Here is a 23,877-nt window from a genome sequence, read left to right as displayed (position 1 = left end):
TCCGTGGGCAGGGCCTGGTCTGGGAGAGGGCGTGGCGTGGTCTGGGAGTGGGCGTGGTCTGAATCTGGGTGTGTCCTGGGCGTGGTCTGAGCTGGGGCAGGATGGGCCCAGGACTGGGGACCTCTTGAGTCACCCTACTTACCCTTCACTAGTCCTACCTGTACCCCACTCTAACCCCACACTTGAAGCGAAGAGAAGAGACAACCATGATTTATTTCTTTATTTTGGTTTGGGGAATCCCACCTGGCAGTGCCCAGGGCTTAGTCCTGGCTCTATGCCCAGGAATCCCTCCTAGCAGAGCCCAGGGGGGATTCTACGCAGTGCCCAGGGTGGAACCCCAGGTACGCCGTGTGCAAAGCAAGAGTCTTCCCCGCGATGCTAGCTCTGTGGCCCAAGCCATTAGTAATTCTAGCCTTTGGTGCTAGGGAGAAAGGACTGTCCTTACCACATCAGTGATAAAGAGACACAGTGGGGGGGCTGGAGCGATAGCACAGCGGGTAGGGCGTTTTCCTTGCACCCGGGTTCGATTCCCAGCATCCCATAGGGTCCCCTGGGCACCGCCAGGGGTAATTCCTGAGTGCAGAGCCAGGAGCAACCCCTGTGCATCGCCAGGTGTGACCCAAAAAAGAAAACAAAAAAAAGAGAGACACAGTGGGGCACACAGTATCCTGCAGGTCCGGTTCTCCGCCCTGCTCCACCAGCCCAGGACGCAGAGTGAGGTCACCACCTATGGAGCAAAGGGTCTTTGTTTTGTTTTGGAGGGGGAGGGTTGGGGGCCACATCCCACAGAGTGTTTTTCTGGCTCTGTGCTCAGGAGTGCCCCCTGGCGGTGCCTGGTGAAACATACACAGTCTCTTTAGAACCATAGCAAGCAAGGCAAGCGCTTTCTCCCCTGTACTAAGAGAGAGGGAAGGAGGCGGGGTGGGAGAGACAGACAGACAGACAGATAGACTCTGTAGTGAGTGCTCTGAGAACCACGGGTGCTGGGGATGAAAGCCAGGCCTCCGCCGTGCTCCAGCTCTTTGAGCCATCTCCCCAACCCCCTCCCCCAGACCTCAGAAGCCCTAGTGTGTGACCTACACGGAATCAGTTCAGACAGCCAGTAGAGAGGGTTGCCCTCTGAGCCAGGCTCCGGGGAGCTTGAATCTGGTGTGTGTATAGGTGCGTGTGGGGAGGTCCCAACAGCTCAGTTCTGTGTCTGCCCACAGGACATCAATGATAACAGCCCCGTCTTCAGCCTTTCCAGCTACAATTTCTCCGTGAATGAGAGAGAGTCTGGTAAGACCCCCCCCTTGGGCAGGGCAGGGTCTGGACTTGGGGGAGTCTGATGTGACAGACAAGAAGGCAGAAGGCATTTTATTTTTCTATGCCTTTTTATTTTTGTTTTTTTTTTTGCTTTCTGGGTCACACCCGGCGATGCACAGGGGTTACTCCTGGCTCTGCACTCAGGAATCACCCCTGGCGATGCTCAGGGGACCCTATGGGCTGCTGGGAATCGAACCCGGGTCGGCCGCGTGCAAGGCAAACGCCCTCCCCGCTGTGCTATCGCTCCAGCCCCTTATTTTTTATTTTTTGGTTTGAGGGCCACACCCAGTTGTGCTCAAGCCTAACTCCTGCTTCTGACCTCAGAGATCACTCCTGGTGGGGCTCGGGGGAACTTATGCTGTCCTAGGGTTTGCTGCGTGCAAGACAAGTACCTGATTTGCTCCAGCCGGGAGCCTTTTTTGACTTGTTTCTTGGGCTATACTTAGTGATGCTCGGGGCTTCCTCCTGGCTCTGCACTCAGGAATCACTCCTGGCGGTGCTTGGGGGACCCTGTGGGATACCAGGGATGGAACCTGGGCCGGCAGCGTGCAAGGCAAGTGCCCTCCCCGCTGTCCCAAGGCTCTGTTCCCAGAAGGCTTTGTGTTCTGGTACCCAGATGTTCAGGTGGGCGTGGTCGACGCCTGGGACGCAGACCAGACGACCGCCAACAACCGCATCAGCTTCCGCCTCTCGGGCAGTGGATCCAATAACTTCATCATGAAAGCAAACTCCTCCTCCTCGCTGTCCCTGGGGCAGGCCGAGGGCCTCCTCTGGCTGCCCCCCGACGTGACCCTCGACTACGAGACCCAGAAAACTTACAACTTCAACGTGACGGCGGAGAACCCCGATCCGGGCTCCCCTTCGGCCACGGCCAGCGTGGTCGTGTGGGTGCTGGACGTGAACGACGAGCAGCCCGTACTGGTGGCTTCCTCGCTGAAGGGCGTGACCGTGGCCGAGAACGGGACGCAGCAGGGCGAGGTGACTCAGGTGAAGGCCACGGACCCCGACACCACGGCCCAGCTGGAGATCCAGCAGGTGAACGTCTTCTGTCACAAGGACGGGGCAGACGTGGGCAGCCTCTGCAGCGGCTGGTTCTCGGTGCTGCCCAGCGGCTCTGTGGTCATCCGTGAGAGCACGGTCATCGACTACGAGACCTGTGACCAGGTGACCCTGGTCGTGCGAGCCCATGACAAGAACACAAAGAACAACTTCCAGGCTTACAGCAGCAATGGTGAGGGGGACTGGGGGACTCAGCAATTACTGTTTGTTTCCATTTGGTTGGGGCCAGACACACACACACACACACACACACACACTCACACACGGGTCTACCCAGTGCAAGGCAAGAGCCCTCCCCGCTGGACTCGGCAATTGACATGTAAAATACATGCAAGGGGCTGGAGTGATAGCACAGCAGGTAGGGCGTTTGCCTTGCATGCGGCCTACCTGGGTTCAAATCCCAGCATCCCATAGGGTCCCCTGAGCACCACCAGGGGTGATTCCTAAGTGCATGAGCCAAGAGTGACCCCTGTGCATTGCTGGGTGTGACCCAAAAAGCAAAATAAAATAAAATAAAAAATAAAATAAAATACATGCAAAAGCGCCCTGAGCTGCCATTCCCTGCCCTATATCATCTTTGTTTCCTTGTTTGGAGGCTACACCTGACAATGCTCAGGAACTACCCTGGCTCTGCACTCAGCAATTTACTCCTGGCAGTGTTTAGGGGACCCTAGGGGGTGGCAGGGATCAAACCTAGGTTAGCCATGTGCAAGGCAAGCGCCCTTACTACTGTGCTTTCGCTCTGGTCCATAATCTTTTATTTTTTTAATTTAAAAATATTTAATTTTTGGGGGCTGGAGTGATAGCACAGCGGGTAGGGCGTTTGCCTTGCACGCGGCCGACCTGGGTTCAAATCCCAGCATCCCATATGGTCCCCTGAGCACCGCCAGGAGTAATTCCTGAGTGCAGAGCCAGGAGTAACCCCTGTGCATCGCCAGGTGTGACCCAAAAACCAAAAAAAAAAAAAATTTAATTTTTTAATTTTTAAAAAATGTATTTTATTTTATTATTCTTTTGCTTTTGGGGGCCACACCCAGCGATGCTCATGGGTTACTCCTGGCTCTGCACTCAAGAATTACACCTGGCGGTGCTTGGGGGAATTATTTATTTATTTTTATTGAATCACCATTTAGAAATTTACAAAGCTTTCAGGTTTAAGTCTCAGTTATACAATGCTCAAACACCCATCCCTTCACCAGTGCACATATTCCACCACCAAGAATCACAGTTTACCCCCCCACCCCCCAGAATTAAAAAAAGTTTTTTAAAAAATATTTTTGGGCCGCACTTGGCGATGCTCAGGGGTTACTCCTGGCTCTGTGCTCAGGAATCACTCCTGGCGGTGCTCATGGGACCCTATAGGATGCTGGGGATCGAACTCGGGTCGGCTGTGTACAAGGCAAATATCCTCCCCGTTGTACTATTGCTCTGGCCTGTGCCCCACATGATTTGGATTTCAACCTGGGGTCTAGGCGCTCAGGGGAGAGGAATCAAAATGGGGGAGCCCATGGTTTACATGGAGGAGCCCCAGATTCTATCCTTGGCACTGGGTGGTCCCCCAGGCCCCGCTGGGAGTGATCCCTGAGCACAGCGCCAGGATTAAGCCTTGAGTGATGCCGAGTGTAGCTCCAAAATTAAAAAAAATTATTTTTTAATTAAAAAAGGGATATTCATGGGCCAGAGAGATAGGGAAGGCGCTTGCCTTGCACACGGCTGACCCTTTGTTCAATCCCCGGCATCCCACATGGTCCCTCGAGCCCCGCCAGGCGTGGTCCCTGAGCATGGAGCCAGGAGTCGAGCCCTGAGCACTGTCGGTGTGGCCCAAGAATAGAAGAACATTATGGAATCCTGCTCCCGACTGGGAGCTCTGCCAGGCTCCCTTGATTCATTTTGAGGGGGAAGAACTTCCCAGCAGAGCGTGGGGACCCCGGGGCAGGCTCGGACTGGGCCTGGCAGAGAGCTGGGCGTGACCAGGGCTGGCCCAGTCGTGTGGGCGGGGTGAGGGGGGCCCCATGCAAAGCCAGGGAGGGAACTCGGCCTATGCCCCAGCCCTTTGAACCGTCTCGCCAGCCTCGGTTTTTGTTCTTTCTGCACCCTCGGACCATACAAGCCAGACATTCCCCAATCCACTTAGATAGGAGGATTTTGAGGCGCACAGAGGGGACTTTCACCCAGCTGCCAGTGGAGTGGTCTGATGAGACCTTCCTGGGCTGGGCTCTTCCAGGAGGAAGACAGGAAGAGGAGGAGGAGGAGGAGGAGGAGGAGGAGGAAGAGGAGGGGGAGGGGGAGGAAGAAGAAGGGGAAGGGGAGGAGGAGGAGGGGAGGAAGAGGGGAAGGGGGAGGAGGAGGAGGGGGAGGGGGAGGAGGGGAGGAGGAGGGGGAGGAGGAGGAGGGGAGGAGAAGGGGGAGGGGAAGGGGGAGGGGGAGGGGGAACGGGAGGAGGAGAAGGAAGAGGAGGAGGAGAAGGAGGAGAGACCTTCAACAAGTTGCTTGCCCTCTCTGAGCTGCTCTGGAGGGCTGGGTCGGGCAGTTGCTGGGAACAGGACAGAGGCTCCTGTTCTGGCTCAGGGCTTGGCCCGGAGCCCAGCACCCACCAAATATCATCCCTTAGGAACCCTCGTCATCACCATCCAGGACGTGAATGACAACGCACCCTATTTTCTGCCGATCGATAAAACCTTCGGTAAGCACCCACCCCCCTGTCTTCTCCCTGCCTCCCCACACAGGTCCAGGACCTCCCTGGGCATGTCAATAAACCTCCCTGAACCCCGAGGAACCCTTAGAAGAAGAGGAGGGGCTGGAGTGATAGCACATTGGGTAGGGCATTTGCCTTGCACGCGGCCGACCCGGGTTCGATTCCCAGCATCCCATAGGGTCCCCTGAGCACTGCCAGGAGTAATTTCTGAGTGCATGAAAAGAAGAGGAGGGTCTTCATTCTGCTGCTCCCTCCCGTGAAACAGGAGGAAAGGGGGTACAGAGAGACAGGACGCCGGTGAGGGCGCTGGCCTTATGTGTGCAGCTGACCCAGGTTCAATTCCCGGCACTTTATAGGGGCCCCCCCCCCAACCTACCAGGATGCAGAGCCAGGAGTTAATCCTGAGCACAGCCAGGTGTGACCCCAAAACAAAACAACACAGAATGAAAATCAACAACCCCCCCAAACCCCAAATAAAACAAAAGTTTGCTCCTAGACTTTTCTCTAAATCGTATCCAACCCTGCTGGGCTCAGCGGGGAAGGCGCTTGCCTTGCAGGCAGCCAACCCGGGCTTGATCCCCTGCATTCCATAGGGTCTCCTGAGTCCACCAGGAGTGATTCCTGAGCACAGAGCCAGGAGTCAGCCCTGAGCACCACCGGTGTGGTCCAGAAACAAAACAAACCTATCTGACCCTGAGCACCGCCCCCCACTCTGGTACGCTCTCTGAGCCTCAGTTTGTCTATCTTGAACATGGGAAGTAGAGGAACGCCCTAACTTAAAAACGTGGGGGTGCCAGAGGGATAGTGCAGCGGGTAGGGCATTTGCCTTGCATGCAGCCAACCTAGGATCAATCCTCGGCATCCCATAGGGTCACCTTGAGTACCGCCAGGAGTAATTCCTGAGTACAGAGCCAGCAGTAACCCCTGATCATCGCTTGGGTGTGACCCAAAAAGCAACCCCCCCCAAAAAAAAACAAAACAAACTTGAGGATAGTTGTCTCATGGAGAATAGAGAAGTTGAAGAGAGGGTTGGAGGGAGAAGTCTTTTGTTTGTTTGTTTGTTTGTTTGCTTGTTTCTTTTTGGATCACACCTGGCATTACTCCTGGCTCTGCACTCAGGAATTACCCCGGCGGTGCTCAGGGGACCATATGGGATGCTAGGAATCGAACCCAGGTCGGCTGCATGCAAGGCAAATGCCCTACCCGCTGTGCTATTGCTCCAGCCCCTGTTTGTTTTTATGGGTCACACTCAGCAATGCACAGGGGTTACTCCTGGCTCAAGCACTTAGGAATTAACCCTGGCAGTTGGCAGTGCTCGGGAGACCCTATGGGATGCTGGGACTCGAACCCAGGTCGGCCGCCTGCAAGGCAAATGCCCTACCCGCTGTGCTATGTGGCTCCAGCCCCAGAGGGAAGAGTCTTAAGCTGGTTTTTCTGGGCAACCCTTTGGCAGAGGTGGGGGGTGGGCACTGTTTCCGGGCCCACTCACCCACTTCCGGTCCTTGCTTGTAGTGATCATCTGGGAACTGATGAGCCCGGGCAAGCAGGTAGCGGATGTCCAGGTAAGTGTCTGACTCCACCCTTGGTCAGTGGCCTCGGCCTGGGTATTTGTCCTGGGAAGCTGTTGGGAAGGGTTCCCCCACCACCATTCCCCCCAATGTTTTTTTATTGTCCCTTTTATTTTTTTTCCTCTTGGGCCATACCCGGTGGTGCTCAGGCTTTACTCCTGGCAAGTGCTCAGGGGGACCCTATGGGATGCCGGAGATCAAACCTGGGTCAGCCATACACAAGGCAAATGCCCTCCCTGCTGTACTACCACTCAGCCCTGAACACTTTTTTTTTTTTTTTTTTGAGCAGAGGGGTCACACCTGGCAATGCTCAGGGGTTACTCCTGACCCCGCACTCAGGAATTACTCCAGGTGGTGCTCAGGGGACTATACAGGGTGCTGGGACCAAACCTGAGTACGAGGTCAGCGTCCTACCTTCTGCCCTGTTTTTCTGGCCCCTGGTCCTCTGCCTTTTTGGTGTGTGTGTGTGTGTGTGTGTGTGTGTGTGTGTGGTGGGGGAATGACAGTGTCAGGATTGCAACCAGAACCTCACACACATGCAAGGCAAGTGTTTTTATACGGAGTCACATTCTCTGTGCCTGGCGTGTGATACTGGTTAAATGGCTCACCCTCTGTGAGATCGGGGGAGGGTAATCTCTTCCCCCAGGCCCCATGGAGGACATTAAATGGAGGCCTTGGTTCCTGGGAGCTTCTGGGGCCCCCTCGCCTCTGTTACCTGCAGTTGTGGACTGGTCAGCGCCAGTCTGGCATCCAGATGTCATCCCCTCTTCCTTCCAGGCCAGAGACAACGACTCAGTGACAAACGGGAACATCCGGTTCTCCATCTCGAAAGTGGAATTTGTTCCTAAGAAAGGACCCACGACCTCTTTCCCCCAGGGCTTCCGGGTCATGACCATCTCCGAGGGCAGATTGTTCACTGGCAACATTGAGTAACTAGGGCCAATCCCTGGAAGCGGGGCGTGGGAGGGCTCCAAGTAGTGAGCCCCCCGTCCTGGGAGGTAATCAAGTGGCTGCCATTCCACATCTATTTCCCTTCCTCTAGACTAGTGACCAGCCTCGACAATAGACTCCAAGGCACCTACGAAGTGACAGTTCAGGCTCAGGACATTCCTTCCATCGGTTCCCCCCTCGAAACGCAAACCACCCTGAATGTGAGTGTGGGTCCTGCCTCTGACTCTGCGGGCCTCCTCTGTGGGCCTCCTCTGCCGGCCGCCTCTGCCGGCCTCCGCAGCCGGTGTACCCTAACAGCCCCGGGTGCCTCCGCAGATCTTCACCGTGGATCAGAGTTACCGCATAACCTTGGAATTCTCCTCTAGCAAGGATGAAGTGGGCGCCAACGTGGAGAAGATTAAGACGTATGTCTGGGGGTCTTGGGAAGGTCCTGGAAAGGGGATGGACAGAACCTAAAAGTCTGGCCACATCTATGTGAGATCTCTCTCAAGCCCCCCCTACACACACACACTCTCTCTCTCTCTCTCCTTCTCTCTCTCTCTCTCTCTTTCTCTCTTTCTCTCTCTCAACCTTTTTGCTCTCTTTGATAGAGGAGGTCTGGCTCTCCTTTCTGCCTATCCTTGACCAGAGAGCCCTGAAAGGGGCGGCCGGGATGGTTTTAAATGTTGTGCACTGCACAAAAGCTCTTAACTCCTGGAGCTGCGAACCCAGCCCCACATCCCGGAGTGCAGAACCAGGAGTAACCTCTGAGCACCGCCGGGTGTGTCCCCCAAGCCAAAACAAAACCGAAACAGGAGGCCAGAGGGATAGTACATCAGGTAGAGCACTTGCCTTGCATGTGCTTGACCTTGCATGACCTGCCTTGCATGACCCGGGTTCAATCCCCAGCATCGCATAGGGTCCCCTGAGCACCTCCAGGAACTCTTGAACCCAGAGCACTGCTGTGTATGGCCTCCAAAAAAAAAAAAAAAAAAACAAGCCCAGAGGAAGGGGCTCTTGCTCTCCTCTACCTGCTTTCCCAGTGAGCCGGCCCGGAGGCGTGTCTCTCCCTCCAACTCCTGGTTCTGCGGGCAGAGGCCTGGCTGTGCGCTCGGGTTCAGGCCCTCCCCATAAGCCTTTGCAAACTCTGTCCTTGGCAGCGCCCTGGGCCTGGCCACCAGGACCACCGTCTACGTCGTGGACATCAAGGACAAAGATGCAGCTGCGCGGTGAGTGTCCACAGACCTTGTGGTTGCGGGAAGGCAGGGCTATCCGTGGGAACAACCCAGAGCAACCCTTGGGGTCTGACCCTTCACTCCTGCCCACCTCAGGGCCCAAGGCCACACCTACCTGGACGCCTACTTTGTCTATCCCAATGGCACAGCCCTGACCCTTGACCAGCTGAGTGTGTGAGTAGCACCGCTCTGGGTGTGTGTGTGTGTGTGTGTGTGTGTGTGTGTGTGTGTGTGTGTGTGTGTGTGTCCGCGCGCGCGCAGGGTGGGGGTGGGGTCCATGCCTTCACTATCCCTTGGGGCTGAGTGGGGTTCTCTGCCAGGATGATTCGAGGCGACCAGAGCTCACTGAAGGAGTTACTGGATCTGGGTCTGGTGGTGCTGGTGAGTGGGGCCAAGGCAGAAGTCATGGGGGTGGGGGTGGGTTGGACATGGGCAGCAGAGACCCTCACCCTGACTCTTGCTTCTCCAGGGTGCCGAAGACAAACAGAACTCGGACGTGACGCAAAGGCTCACCGGGGTCATCATAGGCCTGGGGGTCGCCCTGGCTCTGCTCATTGCCATCATGACCACGGCCCTCGTGTGTGTGCGGAGGAGGTATGGCTCCCCCAGGCCTGCAGCCCACCCTCCTTCCCTCGCGGCTCCCAAACGCCAGTAGTTGTGGGGGTGGGGCCAGGGACACACTGAGCAGCGTGGGGGCGGGGCCAGAGATTCATACAGTAGCCCTGGGGGCGGGGCCAGGACTCACCCAATATGCTGGGGGCGGAGCCAGGACTCACCCAATATGCTGGGGGCGGGACCAGGACTCACCCAGTAGTGCTGGGGGCGGAGCCAGGACTCACCCAATATGCTGGGGGTGGAGCCAGAACTCACTCAATATGCTGGGGGTGGAGCCAGGACTTACCCAGTAGTGTTGGGGGCGGGGCCAGAGACTCATACAGTGGCCCTGGGGGCGGGGCCAGAGACTACACAGTAGCCCTGGGGGCCCGGCCAGGGACACCCAGTAGTGGTGGGGGCGGGGTCGGGGACACACCCGGTAATAGTGGGGGCGGGGCCTGAGAACATCATTAGCACTGGGGGCGGGGCGAGAGACAGCACCGAGTCACCCACCGTAAGCCCTGGGCACAACCGGGTAAGGCCCCCAAAGCAAAAAACAAAAACGAAAAAAAAGGGTTTTTTTAGGGCCAGAGAGAGATAATTCAAAGGGCACGTTGCTTTGCATGGAGAGTCCCGGGTTTGACTCCTGGCACCACCAGCAGTGACCCTCTGTGCTCGGGGAAAGGCATTGCTCCTGAGCTCCTCTCAATAGGGCCCCGGAACAAAACCCGAGAAAGGAGAAATGTTGGTTCTTTCCCCCTTTCCCAGGCAAGGAGCAGCCCCATCTGGGCTGGGTTCACAGCCTGGCCACTGGCCAGATACGTGGTGTTTGGTTAACCCTTTCCTTCCTCTGGCCTGTCCTGTGTGGTCTAAGAGATGGTGCCCACAGCCGTCCCCGCCAGGTTCTGCTGGTGCCACGCTCTCAGATCCTGCCTGGGGCATCTGGCCGGGGGGGTGGTGCGGGTGGCAGGCTCTGACTTCCAAGTAGCGACCCCCCTTCCCTCCCGCTTTCCACAGCTACAAACGGGAACTTCGGGCTGTGAAGGCTGCCAAGGAGGCCCGCCAGACTGTGCCCGGAGTGACATCCACATCCTCAGCCATCCCCGGGACTAACGTGTACAACTCTGATCGGTGAGTTGCCGGGAGAAGGGTGGTGAAGAAGCCCCTGGGGGGGGGCGGGGGCGGGGGGTGTGGAAATTCACAAGGGCGTGATCGCATCTTTCCTCCAGAGCCAATCCCATGCTGAATCTCGCCACCAAGGATCTGGGCTTCGAGTCTCAATCCTCCTCTAGTGACGTGGACCGCACCAGGTAAAGCGAGTGTGCCCCCTCCCTACAGCCAGGCTGCCTCAGTGGGCGTATGGAGGGGGTGCCAGCAGGGGGTTGGGGGTGGCAGTGAAGGGAGGTGAGAGCGAAGGTGATGGGGGATGGACACGGCGGTTGGTGATGGCAGTAGGAGTGACAATGATGATGACCGTGGAAGTGTGTGCGCTGTCAAGGTGATGAAGGGGAGGGCTGTGAAACGGGGGGGGGGGGCAGTAATGACGGTCCCAGTATAGCGGTCACGGGGTAGCCAGGGCGGTAGCACAGCGGGGAGGGCGCTTACCTTGCACAGGGCTGACCCGGGTTTGATCCCCGACACCCCATGTGTGATTCCCCAAACACTGCCAGGAGAAATTTCTTTAGTGCCGAGCCAGGAGTAACCCCTGAGTGTCACCAGGTGTGGCCCCCCCAAATCCAAACCCAAACCAACCCAAACCAAAAAGACCGTGTGGTGGTAGTGAAAGGGGAGTGTGCCAGCAGTGAAGGGGCGGGGGGAGGGGGGTGGGAGAAGGGGAGGGGGGCTGATGATAGGGATATTGTTGGTTCTGTGGCGGTAATGATGGTGTTGGGAGTGATGACAGCGGTGATAAAATGACGCTGCTGGTGGCAACCGTAGCGGAAGTGGTAAAAATAAGGATGGGAACGAAGACTTGGGTGGTCCTTGAGTTTGCCGACGACCTGCGCTTCTTTCGTTTCCCCAGTCTCAACTCCCTGGATGAAAACTCTGTGGACCTGGGAAAGGAGAAGGAGAAGGTGGAAAAGAAGGTGAGATGGAGGACGAGCTGGTGTCTGGGGTTTCTGGCGTGGGGTCTTTCTCCGAGGGGCGGGGCTCACAAGAGAGCTTCTGAGACCCGCAGCTGACCTGGCCACGTCTCTGTATCTGGCCGTGGGAACCCCCTTGATTTTGGAACGGGGTTCATTCTGTACTTCTCATTCCCTCTTCTCCCCCCCTGGGAGAATAATTTTTTCCCCACTCGTTTTTGGTTTTTTTTTTTTAATGATTTTTTTCACTTTATTTATTTATTTTTGTTTTTTTGGGTCACACCTGGCGATGCTCAGGGCTTACTCCTGGCTCTCCACTCAAGAATCACTCCTGGCATTGCTCAGGGGACCCTATGGGATGCTGGGAATCGAACCCAGGTTGGTTGCATGCAAGGCAAACACCCTCTCCACTGTGCTATAGCTCCGGCCCCGATATTTTTCACTTTATTCCTGTTTTGTTTTTTTCCCCACTTATTTGAATTTTGGATCATCAGCCATGTAGAATTGTAGTAATGATCGAGCACATGAAAGTCAAGGGGTGCAGAGCTCAGAGATCATGTACTTTCCTTCTATGTATGTTTGAAAAAGATGAGAGGGGGTGCTAGGAAGATGGCTCAAAGGGCTGAAACTTTACATGCTGGGCACCACATGGTCCACTGAGCAAGATTGGGTGTGGTCCCTAAATTAAAATAAAATTTATGGGGCTGGAGATAGTACAGTGGTTAGGGCGTTTTCTTTGCATGCAGCTCAGCTGGCACCCCATAGGGTCCTCCAAGCACTGCCAGGAGTAATTCCTGAGTGCAGGCAGAACCAAGGAGTAAGCCCTGAGCATAGCAGAATGTAACCCAAACACAAAACAAAAATAAAAATTAAACAGGGGATGTGGGACTGGAGAGATGGTACAGCAGGTATGGGACCGACCCAGATTCCATCTCTGGCATCTCATATGGTCCCCTGAGCTTGGCAGGAATATGGCCAGGTGTGGCCCTAAACAGATGGACGAAAGAAAGAAGGAAAGAAAGAAAGAAAAGAAAGAGAGAAAGAAAGAAAGAAAGAAAGAAAGAAAGAAAGAAAGAAAGAAAGAAAGAAAGAAAGAAAGAAAGAAAGAAAGAAAGAAAGAAAGAAAGAAAGAAAGAAAGAAAGAAAGAAAGAAAGAAAGGGCCAGGGCGATAGCACAGCGGGTAGGGCGTTTGCCTTGTACTCGGCCAACCGGGGTTCGATGCCCAGCATCCCATAGGGTCCCCCGAGCACTGCCAGGAGTAATTCCTGAGTGCAGAGCCAGGAGTAACCCCTGTGCATCTCCAGGTGTGACCCAAAAAGAAAAAAAAAGAAGGAAAGAAGGAGAGAAAGAAAGGAGCAAGGAAGAATAAAGGAAGGAACGGAAAAGAAAAAAGAAAAGAGGGGGCTGGAGTGATAGCATAGCGGGGAGGGCATTTGCCTTGCACGCGGCTGACCCAGGTTCTATTCCCAGCATCCCATATGGTCCCCTGAGCACGGCCAGGGTTAATTCCTGAGTGCAGAGCCAGGAGTGACCCCTGAGCAACACTGGGTGTGACCCAAAAAGCAAAAAAAAAAAAAAAAAGAAAGAAAGAAAGAAAGAAAAAGAAAAGGGTGCTTAGGGAGTGAAAACTTTGGGGGGGGTGAGAGGGGTACCTAGACCAGAGGGAACCATCTTAGCAGGTCGGAGCTTGCACTAGGGAGATGATTCTGGTGGAAGCTCAAGCTGAGCCCCCAGTGGGTAGTGAAGTTGGGGGGTTCCAGAATGGAGCCTGGGAACGCTGTGCCCGAGAACCCCCAGAAGCTTCCAAATCAGGGAGGAATTCAGACAGCCCACTCAGGAGGGACCCAAAACTATCCAATCAGGAGAGAGCCAAAACTGTCCAATCAGGAGAGAGCCAAAACTGCCCAATCAGAAACGGTTCAACTACCCAATCAGGAGAGAATGAAAGAGCCCAGAACAACTTGTAGGTTCCCAGCAGTTGCTGGTCGCTCCATCCTCGCTTGCCTTGTTAGCCAGTGAGCCTGGGGTCTCCCAGGAGGACCCCAGAAGTCAAACTGGCTGTCTCTCCTCTCCCCTGACAGGGTGGGGAGCACAGCGGGACCATTCCTTGTACCTCCTGGGTGCCCTAACTCACTCATGATCTCCCTAAAACTTTGTGCGAGGTCACACAATCCTACTTTTCCCAGCAACTGCCCGAGAATAGGAAGGTTTGCCAGGCGTGGCGAACCGGAACCGGCTCTCCTGGCTTCCGAGCAGGTCACATGACCTTGGGCCGTAGGCAATGTCTCATGTCAGGGGTCCGTGGAGGGCTAAGGGGAGCTTGGGCAGACGGCTGAGCCCCTCTCGGACCCCCTCTCCACCGGTCCCACTCCTGTCGCCACTAGACAGGAAACTGGGGTGCCTGGGGGAGCAGGTAGGACCTCCGTCAACTCACCTTGCTTCTCTTGGTGGGCTTAAAGGCACACCCCTCTCTGGAAGAGATTTCCCCCCGTCTTGCCTTCCCCTTCACTTCTTTCCCCTCTTTCCACAGAAGGAGCCCCAGAAGAAGCAGAAGGAGGCAGCTAAAGTGCCCCAGCAGGATCAGACGGAGAACAAGGACGAAGGGTTTCTGAGCGCAGTGCTGTCCGACAGAAAGGAGAGCACGAGTCGAGAGCAGAGAGTGGCCTTCTCCAACCCTACCTTCGACGACACCGAAGACTCCACTATATGAACTCTCCCCCCACCCCCACCCCCGCGCCCCCCGGCCCTGTTTTTCTGGCCAGCACCTCAGAAGCAGCGTCAGGGGTGCACCACCCCGCACTCCCCTCCAGCCTCCCACGTAATACGTCATGTGTGCTGTATCCCTTCTCCCTGGAACAGATCATGCTAACAAAGAATTGTGGGGAAATTTTATTACCAATGTAGACGGAGACCATTTGTAGCCAAAGATCGCCACTGGAGTGGGGCGGGGCGGGGAGGGGAGGGGCGCAGATACTGAGGGGTCACAGGGGACTTTGCGGGGGGTGGTGGGGGGCTCACAGCACATGTGTGGAGGGGGAATGCGTGGTTGGAGAGGACAGCTTTTAAAGAAGAATCGTAGTGGTACAATGAGCTTGCCATCATGATCCGATACTCACGTCTGGATTCTTGAGGTCAGCTGTTACCCACCTGGGCTGCCTGGGATCTGTCAAGATCTCCAGCCCCATCGGAGCCCCTCTGGGACCCCCCCCCCACCTTTTCCCTCTGCACCCCCAGGGCACTCCTGCTGCTCTCTTCATCCTGTCTGGGGCTTATGTGTGAACCAGAGTCAGGGAAGGGTGAAGACAGATTCAGGGGTGGGTGGGTGGGGCAGGGGAGGCGGGGTGACAGGAGTTGGGGAGATTACCATCAGCATGCAAGAAATGCCCAGGCTATGGGGGCCAGCCCGCTGCGTGGACACACACACACACACACACCCAGGGCCCTATGTTCAGCGCCATGGGTACACTGGGGCGGGGGGGGGGGGTTCTCACACACCAATCCTTGCACACTTAGGAGTTTAGGGACAGTTTCTTCCGTGCGGGGGACCTGAGCAGTTCCTGTCCCGGGGGTCCGCCTCAGCTCTCCGGACTGGGCATGCTGGGCAGGCTCCCAGGATGGCTCAGGGTGAGGCGGAGCGAGGGGAGGAGACATTGGGGGGCGTCAGGGCTGGGTTTGTAAGCTCATGACCACAAGGGAGGCGGGAACCCGAGGGGGTGGGCTTGGGGCGGGGCAGAGGGGAGAGGGGGCGCTGGAAGCCGCCTTTGGGCCTATGGCACGTCTTCGAGGGGAACCCTCCTAGGGGCTAAGAAGGGAGGCCTGAGAAGGTCGGAAACCGGACGTAAAAAACGGGGTGGAGGGGTGGGGGGGTGGGAGTTGATCACTCGGCCGTGGGTCCGGCCCGCGAGCAGCACCGCGGCCGCCGCACGCTCTGCAGCAGCGCGCGGAAGAGGCCGGGCGGGCGCTTGGCGGCGCCGTCGGGGGGCGCGGCGCGCACGGAGCCCGCGCGCCCGGGGCCGGAGGTCCGGGCTGCGGGGGGCGGCGCGGGGCCCCCCTGGCGGCCGTGCTCCTCGATCTGCCGCTCGAGGTGCTTCTGGATGGCCATGCCCAGCACCTCGACCTCCATGGCAGCGCCGTAGACCTCCCAGGTCATGCCCTTCTCGTCCCAGCTCACGTCGCGCACCGGTTCGGCCACCTCCGGGGGCGCCACGGCGGCCGCCAGCGCCGAGCCGGGCCGCACCCGCACCTCGGGGAAGACGGGCGGCGCGGCCGGGGGCGCCGCGGCCTGCGGGGTCATGGGCCCGGTGGCCACCGAGCGCGTCTCCGCGGCGCCCAGCGACACCTGCAGCCCCGCGTCCCGGCGCGACGGCGGCCCGGGCGCGGGGCTGGGCGCGCGCGGGGCCGCCTGGAAGCTGAAGGCCGGGCCGCCCGCGCCGTCCTGCGGGGACATGGGGCTCAGGGCCACCGACACGCACGCCTGCGCGCCCGCCTGGGTGCCCGCGTCCTCGCGCGGTGGCGGGGCGCCCGCGTCCCACGACGGCGCCTTGGTGAAATTGTCGCGAGTCCGGGGGGCTGCGGCCTGGGCTCCGGGGCTCTTCAACGGACCCGACGGGACTTTCGGGGTCGGGGTGCGGGGCGATGGCTCCGGCTCCGGCTCCGCGCGCCCTTGGCCACTCGCCGCCGCCGCCACCGCCGCGCGGGGAGAGGACGGCGAAGCGCAGGCTTTGCCATCCGCCTGCCCGACGGCGGGGGTCTCCGCCTTCTCCAGAGTCAGGGGGGCCCCCTGGCCCGCGTCGGTCTTCCCGGGAGGTGCCACCCCCACCTTCTCAGGGTCCGGGGGAAGCTGCTGGCGCGAGGGTCCGGGCTCCTTCTCCAAGGCGCCTGGCGTCTGCTGCGAAGAGGGGGCCCCTGCGCAGAGCGGGGCAGGCCCCTGGCCGGGGGACTTTGTTCCTGCTTGACCCTCGGTGGTGGGTTCTGCGTTCCCTGAGGCTCGGGGCTCCACCTGTGCCCCGTTTCCCTCGGGGATCCCCGGTGCTTTCCCCGAGGACCCCGCGAGGGTTTTCCCGAGAGCCGCGGGGACCCCCTTTGCAGTAGAGGCCGGGTTGGCTGCTGCAGGGGGCGCGGCCGCTGCTTCCTTCCCGTGGCTCACCGGCTCCCCCTTTCCCGAGGCGTCGGGATCTGTCTTCTCTGAGGAGGGGGCGCTGCCAGCAGAGGAAGCTCCCGCGGACCCCAAGCTTCTGGGCTCCCCCAGACCCGAAGACACAGGTTCTCTCTTTGCTGAAGACTCCGGATTCGTTCTTCCCGGAGGGGAGGTCGTGGAGCTGCCCAGAGAAACGGGGTTCCCCTTTCCGGGGGCCTCCGTGGCTGGGGGTACAGTCTCCGCCCTCCCCGCTGCAGCTGGGGGACCCGAGGACGCCGGGGACCCATTCTGCACGCGGGCGGGCTCTGACTTGGCCGAGGGCGCGGGCGCCCCCTGTTGGCCAAGAGGGCTTTTGCTCATCCTCTCCGCCACCACCTCGCTCTTCGCAGAGGACGTGGGATCCCGCGCGCCCAGGATCTCTGGATCTTTTGTGGAAGACCCGAGGGCGCCCTTTCCCGGGGAACCAGCCTCAGTCAGCCCCGTGGGGGAAGCAGCTGCCTTTGTTGTGGACCCCAGAGGCGCGGTGTCCGCGGATCCTGGCTGGAGGGCTGCCCCTGAGGCTCCCGGCTCTGTCTTGGAGGAGGACCCAGGATCTAGCTTTGGTGCAGAAGCAGAACCCGCCCCTTGGGAGGAAGCCCAAAGCCCTTTTTCTGTATTCCTGGGCTCCTCCTTCCTTGGGAATCCTGTCTCCAGGTTGCTGGAGCTCCCCAGCTCCGCTTTTCCCTGGGGTCCCGGCCCCTCCTTCCTTGGGGACCCAGGATTGAGGCTTCCCCCAGCCTCAGTTTCCCCTTTGCCCGAGACGGCCGAACCCGGCTGGCCTGCAAGCACAGCACCCGCCTTTTTTGAGGTGCCAGTGTCCTCTTTCCCAGCGGAAGCAGAACCTGCTGGGTTCCTGGCATTCTTCTCGGCATTCCTGTGCTCGGGGGACGAGAGCTCGGTTGGTTTCCCAGACTGGCTGGTTCCGGTTGTTCCTGAGATTGAGGTTTCATGGAGCCCAGAGGTCGCTTTGGGGGCTGCCTCTTGGGAAGGGGTGCAGGGCAAGGCAGAGCAAGCCGAGCTTCCCCCGGGGCCTTCAGAGCAGGCTGCCCCGTTCCCAGCCCCGCTGGGGCTGCCGTGTCTGGAGTCCATGGCGGGGCTCGGAGCAGGGGTGCGTCTGGAAAGTGCAGGACTGGCGGTCTGCCTGGAGGAGTCGCGGAAATCCCTCATGGCCAGTCTCCCTGTCCCCAGGCTCCCATCCTGTGGGCAACAGAGGGCTGTGGGTTGGGGTCCCGGGGGGCTGGAGTTCTTTCGTAGTTGCTACAGCCAGGCTGATGCTTCGGTACTGCCCGCCTCTCTCACAATCGGACCCCAGGGTTCTGAAAGGGAGAGAAAGCACACTCAGATTCAGGAGGTCCTCCCCGAGCCCCCTGGTCCCCTGGCCAATCCCCCTCCTGCTGGTCTGACCACCGGAACCCAACCCCCATTTCCCCATTCAAAGCCCATTCATGCACCCCTCCACCATCACCGTATGACTGAAATGTAAACACGAAGAAAGTTTGTAAGTCTGTAACTACCTCGTGGTGGTTCACTAAAAAAAATGAAAAAATAAAAATGAAAAAAAAAACTAAAAAAAAGAAAAGTCTCCATTCACGGTGTGGCCACACTTTCAACAGAGGTCAAATTCCCTCCACCATCAGCCTCTGCCTCCCTTCATATCACATGCTTCCCCAGAACTTCGGAAGTTTGGACGTGGCGGGGCACAGACTGTGATACCCCAGAGACCACGTGGGAAGTTTAAATGAGGAAAGTCAGCGGGGATCCGAGGCAATAGGGAGTGGTGGGGAGTGAGGCAAAGTGGATGTCCTGTGCAGAGGGAGGGCTCTGACTCAGTCAGCCGAGAGCTCTGGTCTGGAGAAATGCAGCCTGGTGGTACCAGCAAGAAGTGGGAACTAGAGAAGATCCGTGTAAAAGATCGTAATCAGGGGCTGGAGTGATAGCACAGTGGGTAGGGCGTTTGCCTTGCACGTGGCCGGCCCGGGTTCAATTCCCAGCATCCCATAGGGTCCCCTGAGCACCGCCAGGAGTAATTCCTGAGTGCATGAGGCAGGAGTAACCCCTGTGCATTGCCAGGTGTGAGCCAAAAAGATTGTAATCATTAACTCACAATCTGAAAAAGAAGGCTGCTTTTCTGGGGGTCAAAGTATGTCCGAGGCTGCCACTTGGCATCTACACAGACCCTGGGGGCTGTTAGGCTAGGGGCGAGGAAAGGCTGTGAAGGCCAGGGAGAGCTCAAAGGGCCGGGTGCAGGCTCTGCACGAGGGAGGCCCAGGGTCCACTTCAGCCCAGGTTCTAGCACCGCAGGGTCGCCTGAGCACCACTTGAAGCCATCCCCAAGCACAGAGGTCTGAGTAGCCCCTGAGCACCACTGAATGAGCCCCCTAAAAAGGGAAGAAATACAAGCTTGAGAGATGTGCTCTTTCCTTCTTTCTTTCCTCCCTTCTTTCCATCCTTCCTTTCTTTTTCTTTTCTTTCTTTCTTTCTTTTTTTTTTTTTTTTTTTTTTTGCTTTTTGGGTCACACCCGGCGATGCACAGGGCTCACTCCTGGCTCATGCACTCAGGAATCACCCCTGGCGGTGCTCAGGGGACCATGTGGGATGCTGGGATTCGAACCCGGGTCGGCCTTGTGCAAGGCAAACACCCTACCCGCTGTGCTATCACTCCAGCCCCTTCTTTTTCTTTTCTTAAAGGAACGGTTTAATTTTGATTTTGGGTCATACCTGGTGATGCTCAGGGGTTATTGCTGGTTCTGCTCTCAGAAATTACTCCTGGAAACGCTTGGAGGACCCTAGGGGATGTCGGGGGATTGAACACATGCAAGGCAAATGCCCTCCCCGCTGTACTATTGCTCCAGCTCCTCCTCTTTCTCCCTCACTCCTCCTCTTCTTCCCTCTTTTCCCTCTCTCTTTCTTTCCCTCTCTCCCTTTCTCTTCTCTCATGATTTTTTTTGCTTTTTGGGTCACACCTGGTGATGCACAGGGGTTACTCCTGGCTCTGCACTCAGGAATCACCCCTGGCGGTGCTCAGGGGACCATATGGGATGCTGGGAATCAAACCCGGGTCGGCTGCGTGCAAGGCAAACTGCCCTACCCGCTGTACTATTGCTCCAGCCCCTCTTTCTCTCTTGATTTATGAACCACACCTGGAGATGCTCAGGGCTCACTCCTGCTCTGCACTCTTGGCAGGGCTCAGGGGACCATAGGGGGTGCCAGGGATTGAACTGAGTTTGCCCTTGGATGTAAAACAAGCACTCTACTGGCTGTACCATCTCTCTAATCCCTAAGTGGGTTTTCTTCTCTCTCTCTCTCTCTCTCTCTCTCTCTCTCTCTCTCTCTCTTTTGTTTCGGACCACATCCAGCTGTGCTCAGGGCTTACTCCTGGCCCTGTGTTCAGGGACCACCCCTGGCTGTGCTCAAGGGAATGATAGGAGGTGGCAGGAATTGAACCTGAGTGGCCCACATTCAAGGCCACCCTCAACGCTGCCTGTTGTACTAGCTCTCTGACCCCCAGATGTGGTTTGTTTTTTACTTTTAGGATCACACCCGGCTCCTCCCCTCTCTCCTCCCCTCCTCTCTCCTCCCCTCCTCTCCTCTCCTCTCCTCTCCTCTCCTCTCCTCTCCTCTCCTCTCCTCTCCTCTCCCCTCCCCTCCCCTCCCCTCCCCTCCCCTCCCCTCCCCTCCCTTTCCTTCCCCTCCCCTCCCTTTTTCTCCTCTCCTGGGTTACTCCTGGCTCTGCACTCAGAAATCACTCCTGGCAGTGCTCAGGGGATCCTATGGGATGCTAGGAATCAAACCCGGATCGGCCTTGTGCAAGGCAAACACCCTCCCCGCTGTGCTATCGCTCCGGCCCCATCCCAGATGTGTTTTTAATGACTGCCTGGCATCGTGTGGAGGCCAGGCTGGAGCAGCAGGGCCAGCTGAGTCCTTCAGGGAGGCTGAGTCAATTACTCATTCAGTCTCTCACTCGGCCATTGTGTCCTTCATCCACCCAGCCCGTCTCTGAGGCAGAGCCTCAGCAGCTACAAAGGGTTATAACCTTCTCATGCCTGTCATCAGTATCGGTGACAGAACACCGGCAGGACATCTCTGTGGAACTGGCTCTGGGTTCCTGGGCCGCACCCAGCAGTGCTCAGGGCTGACTCCTGGCTCTGCCTTCAGGAGTTAGTCCTGGTGGTGGTTAGTCCAGGTCGAGGGACCCTGCGGGGTGCCAGAAACCAAACTGAGGTTGGCTACGAGCTAAGCAAGTGCCTGTCCCTCTGTCCTATTGCTCCAGTCCCATTTTGTGCTGGAGCACAAATCATTCTCCCATGAGAAAAACAGGAATAAGCAAAAGCAGGGGCTAGAGTGATAGCACAGAGGGTAGGGCGTTTGCCTTGCACGTGGCCGACCCAGATTGGATTCCCAGCATCCCATAGGGTCCCCTGGGCACTGCCAGGGGTAATTCCTGAGTGCATGAGCCAGGAGTAACCCCTGTACACCGCCGGGTGTGACCCAAAAAGCAAATAAAATAAAATAAAATAAAATAAACAAGAGCAAGGGATATGTGAAGGAGGGTCAGGAAGTGTGGCAAAGTGGCCCTTTGAAAGGGGCAATTGATGCCGTTCTTGCTGCCTGGTGGACTAAGCCCTTTGATCCCTGCCGGAGTCTTTACCCAGCATGTACGCCAAGTTCTGCCAGTGCTCTTGGTTCTGGGGCAGCCCATTTCCCTAAGAACACATGGTCTGGGAGAAAATCCTGCCTTCCTAGCATGGAGAGATGGTGGGAAAATGAATAGAGAAGCCACCAAGGGACCGAGGAAGCAGCTCAAAGGGCAAGCAGAGGTCTGAGATCAGTCCCCAGCAGGGTCTAGCCCGCAGGCACTGCTGAGTGTGGTCCCTGACCATTGCTCAGGAAGCTGCAGACCCTTAAGAAAAAAGCTAGCAAAAAAAAAATAAAAAAGAGGGATGTAGGGGCTGGAGAGATAGCACAGCGGGTAGGGCGTTTGCCTTGCACGAGGCCGACCCGGGTTCAAATCCCAGCATCCCATATGGTCCCCTGAGCACGGCCAGGGGAAATTCCTGAGTGCAGAGCCAGGAGTAACCCCTGTGCATCGCCAGGTGTGACCCAAAAAGAAAAAAAAAAAAAAAGAGGGATGTAAATTCAAATATGAATTGATCCGTGAAGACAAAGAAGTGGGCAGCTGCTTCAGACACGCTGGCGAGGAAGGCCCCCCGGGAGAAGTTGGAGGAGGGACGGCAGAGCTGGCCAGAAAAGGCTCTGGGTGGCCGGGCAGGGCCGGGATCAGAAGGAGAGGGAGGGACACGCAGAGATGAGCCAGCAACTGGGGAACTGGGGAGGGGGTGCGTGGGAACCCTCTGTACTGATTTTTTTGTTTGTTTGCTTTTTGGGTCACACCCAGCGATGCTCAGGGGTTACTCCTGGCTCTGCACTCAGGAATTACTCCTGGCGATGCTTGGGGGACCCTATGGGATGCTGGGAATTGAACCCGGGTCAGCCGAGTGCAAGGCAAACGCCCACCCCGCTGTGCTATCACTCCGGCCCCTCTGTACTGATTTTTGTTTGGGTGGGGGTCACCCCCACAGTGCTTGGGGCTGATGCTTGGCTCTGTGCTCAGAGATCACTCCTGGCGGGGCTCAGGGGACCCTACAGGTTTTTGCCGGGGATTGAACCCAGCTTGGCCGCTTGCCAGGCAAATGCCCTCCCCGCTGACTGAGCTCTCCAGTCCCCGACCTATTCTAAGTGTTTTGTTTGGTTTTGGTTTTGGCTTTTGGGCAACAACTGGGGATGCTCAGGGATCAATCCTGGGGGTGCTCGGAGGACGCTACGGGGTACTGGAATCGAACCTGGACTGACCACGTGTGAGGCAAGCACCCTCCCTGCTTTGCTAACTCTTCGGTAACCCTCCGCCCCACTGAGGTTTTTTTTTTTTGAGGGGGAGGGTCACACTGGCGATGCTCAGGGGGTCACTCCTGGTTCTGCACTCCTGGCAGAGCTGGGAGAACCCTATGGGATGCCGGGGATTGAACCGGTTCGGCCACGTGCAAGGCAAGCACCCTCCTCACTGTCCTACCGCTCCAGCCCCTGCCCTCCCCCCACCCCAGGCAGCCCCTGCCCTCCCCCCACCCCAGGCAGATAAACGTGGCTTTGGCAGAACTCGCTCTTCCGGGACTGGAGCAATAGCACAGCGGGGAGGGCATTTTCCTTGCACGCGGCCCGCCAGGGTTCGATTCCCAGCATCCCATAGGGTCCCCTGAGCACGGCCAGGGGTGATTCCTGAGTACAGAGCTAGGAGTAACCCAAAAAGCAAAAAAAAAGAAAAAAAAAGAACTTGCTCTTCCACTGTTCTGGGTTAAACCAGAGACCTGGGGGCTCCCCACGCACCCCCCCAGGGTGGCTCTGGGGACCCTCAGAATCACTTGATCACAGTTCATCCCAACACTGAACTCTCACCACTGCCAAGGACTGCCAGAAGTGGACCCCGGGGTCTGTCTGAGCACTGTTGGGGGGGTGCGGCCTTCCCCGCCAAATCTCACACACACCCCCCGCACCCCCCCCCCCGCTGCAGGCCCCCAAGGGGCTGCTTCTCCCCTGGGCGAAGCCCTGCAGGCAGCCCACCCGCTCCCTACTCGCCAGCTGGGGCTCCTCAGCAAGCCCCTTCTCCCGCGGGGACCCTGACAACGGCCCGCCCCCTCCCGCTCGCAGGGGGCGGCGGCAAGAATTAAAGCGGAGGGGCGCCCGCTGCTCCGCTCGCTTGGGGGCCGCGCTGTGTACGCTGACGGCCTGTTTTTATCTCCTCAGCCTGTCGGCGCTCAGCTGCGTTCCCGAAGGGGACAGCGGAGGGCGGATCGCGCAGAGAGAAGCTCGCTGACAAGACACAGAGCAGCCAGCCCGGAGGGGCCGGGGCCGGAACGACAGTACCGCGGGGAGGGCGCTGGCCTTGCACACAGCAGACCCGGGTTCGAGGCCCGGCAACCCATAGGGTCCCCAGAGTACTGCCAGGAGTGATCCCTGAGCACTGAGCCAGGAGTCAGCGCTGAGCATTGCTGAGTGTGGCCCTCCCCAATTTCTTTTTTTTTGCTTTTTGGGTCACACCCAGTGATGCTCAGGGGTTACTCCTGGCTCTGCACTCAGGAATGACTCCTGGCAGTGCTCGGGGAACCATATGGGATGCTGGGGATTGAATCTGGGTTGGCCGTGTGCAAGGCAAACGCCCTCCCCGTTGTGCTATCACTC

The 23,877-nt window shown here is 57.8% G+C and overlaps 2 protein-coding genes across 2 annotated transcripts in view; one reads left to right on the top strand and one right to left on the bottom strand.

The window, feature by feature from the left end:
- CDHR2 (cadherin related family member 2) overlaps positions 1-14,243 on the top strand; it is a 31,714-nt gene extending 17,471 nt beyond the window's left edge. The window contains exons 17-31 of the mRNA XM_055124750.1: positions 1,209-1,278; positions 1,922-2,536; positions 4,976-5,047; positions 6,572-6,621; positions 7,405-7,556; positions 7,670-7,778; positions 7,894-7,982; positions 8,718-8,786; positions 8,889-8,966; positions 9,113-9,173; positions 9,262-9,386; positions 10,404-10,517; positions 10,616-10,696; positions 11,410-11,473; positions 14,002-14,243. Coding sequence (XP_054980725.1) covers positions 1,209-1,278; positions 1,922-2,536; positions 4,976-5,047; positions 6,572-6,621; positions 7,405-7,556; positions 7,670-7,778; positions 7,894-7,982; positions 8,718-8,786; positions 8,889-8,966; positions 9,113-9,173; positions 9,262-9,386; positions 10,404-10,517; positions 10,616-10,696; positions 11,410-11,473; positions 14,002-14,181 — 1,929 coding nt within the window. The 3' untranslated portion in view covers positions 14,182-14,243. The remainder of the gene's footprint in view (positions 1-1,208; positions 1,279-1,921; positions 2,537-4,975; positions 5,048-6,571; positions 6,622-7,404; positions 7,557-7,669; positions 7,779-7,893; positions 7,983-8,717; positions 8,787-8,888; positions 8,967-9,112; positions 9,174-9,261; positions 9,387-10,403; positions 10,518-10,615; positions 10,697-11,409; positions 11,474-14,001) is intronic.
- A 102-nt stretch (positions 14,244-14,345) lies between these two features.
- Positions 14,346-23,877, bottom strand: part of GPRIN1 (G protein regulated inducer of neurite outgrowth 1) — an 18,898-nt gene continuing 9,366 nt past the window's right edge. The window contains exon 2 of the mRNA XM_055127054.1: positions 14,346-17,963. Coding sequence (XP_054983029.1) covers positions 15,349-17,814 — 2,466 coding nt within the window. The 5' untranslated portion in view covers positions 17,815-17,963 and the 3' untranslated portion in view covers positions 14,346-15,348. The remainder of the gene's footprint in view (positions 17,964-23,877) is intronic.

This window comes from Sorex araneus, chromosome 2, assembly GCF_027595985.1.
Source record: "Sorex araneus isolate mSorAra2 chromosome 2, mSorAra2.pri, whole genome shotgun sequence".
In the NCBI taxonomy this organism is placed as follows: Eukaryota; Metazoa; Chordata; class Mammalia; order Eulipotyphla; family Soricidae; genus Sorex; species Sorex araneus.
This window is presented reverse-complemented; position numbering and strand designations above follow the sequence as displayed.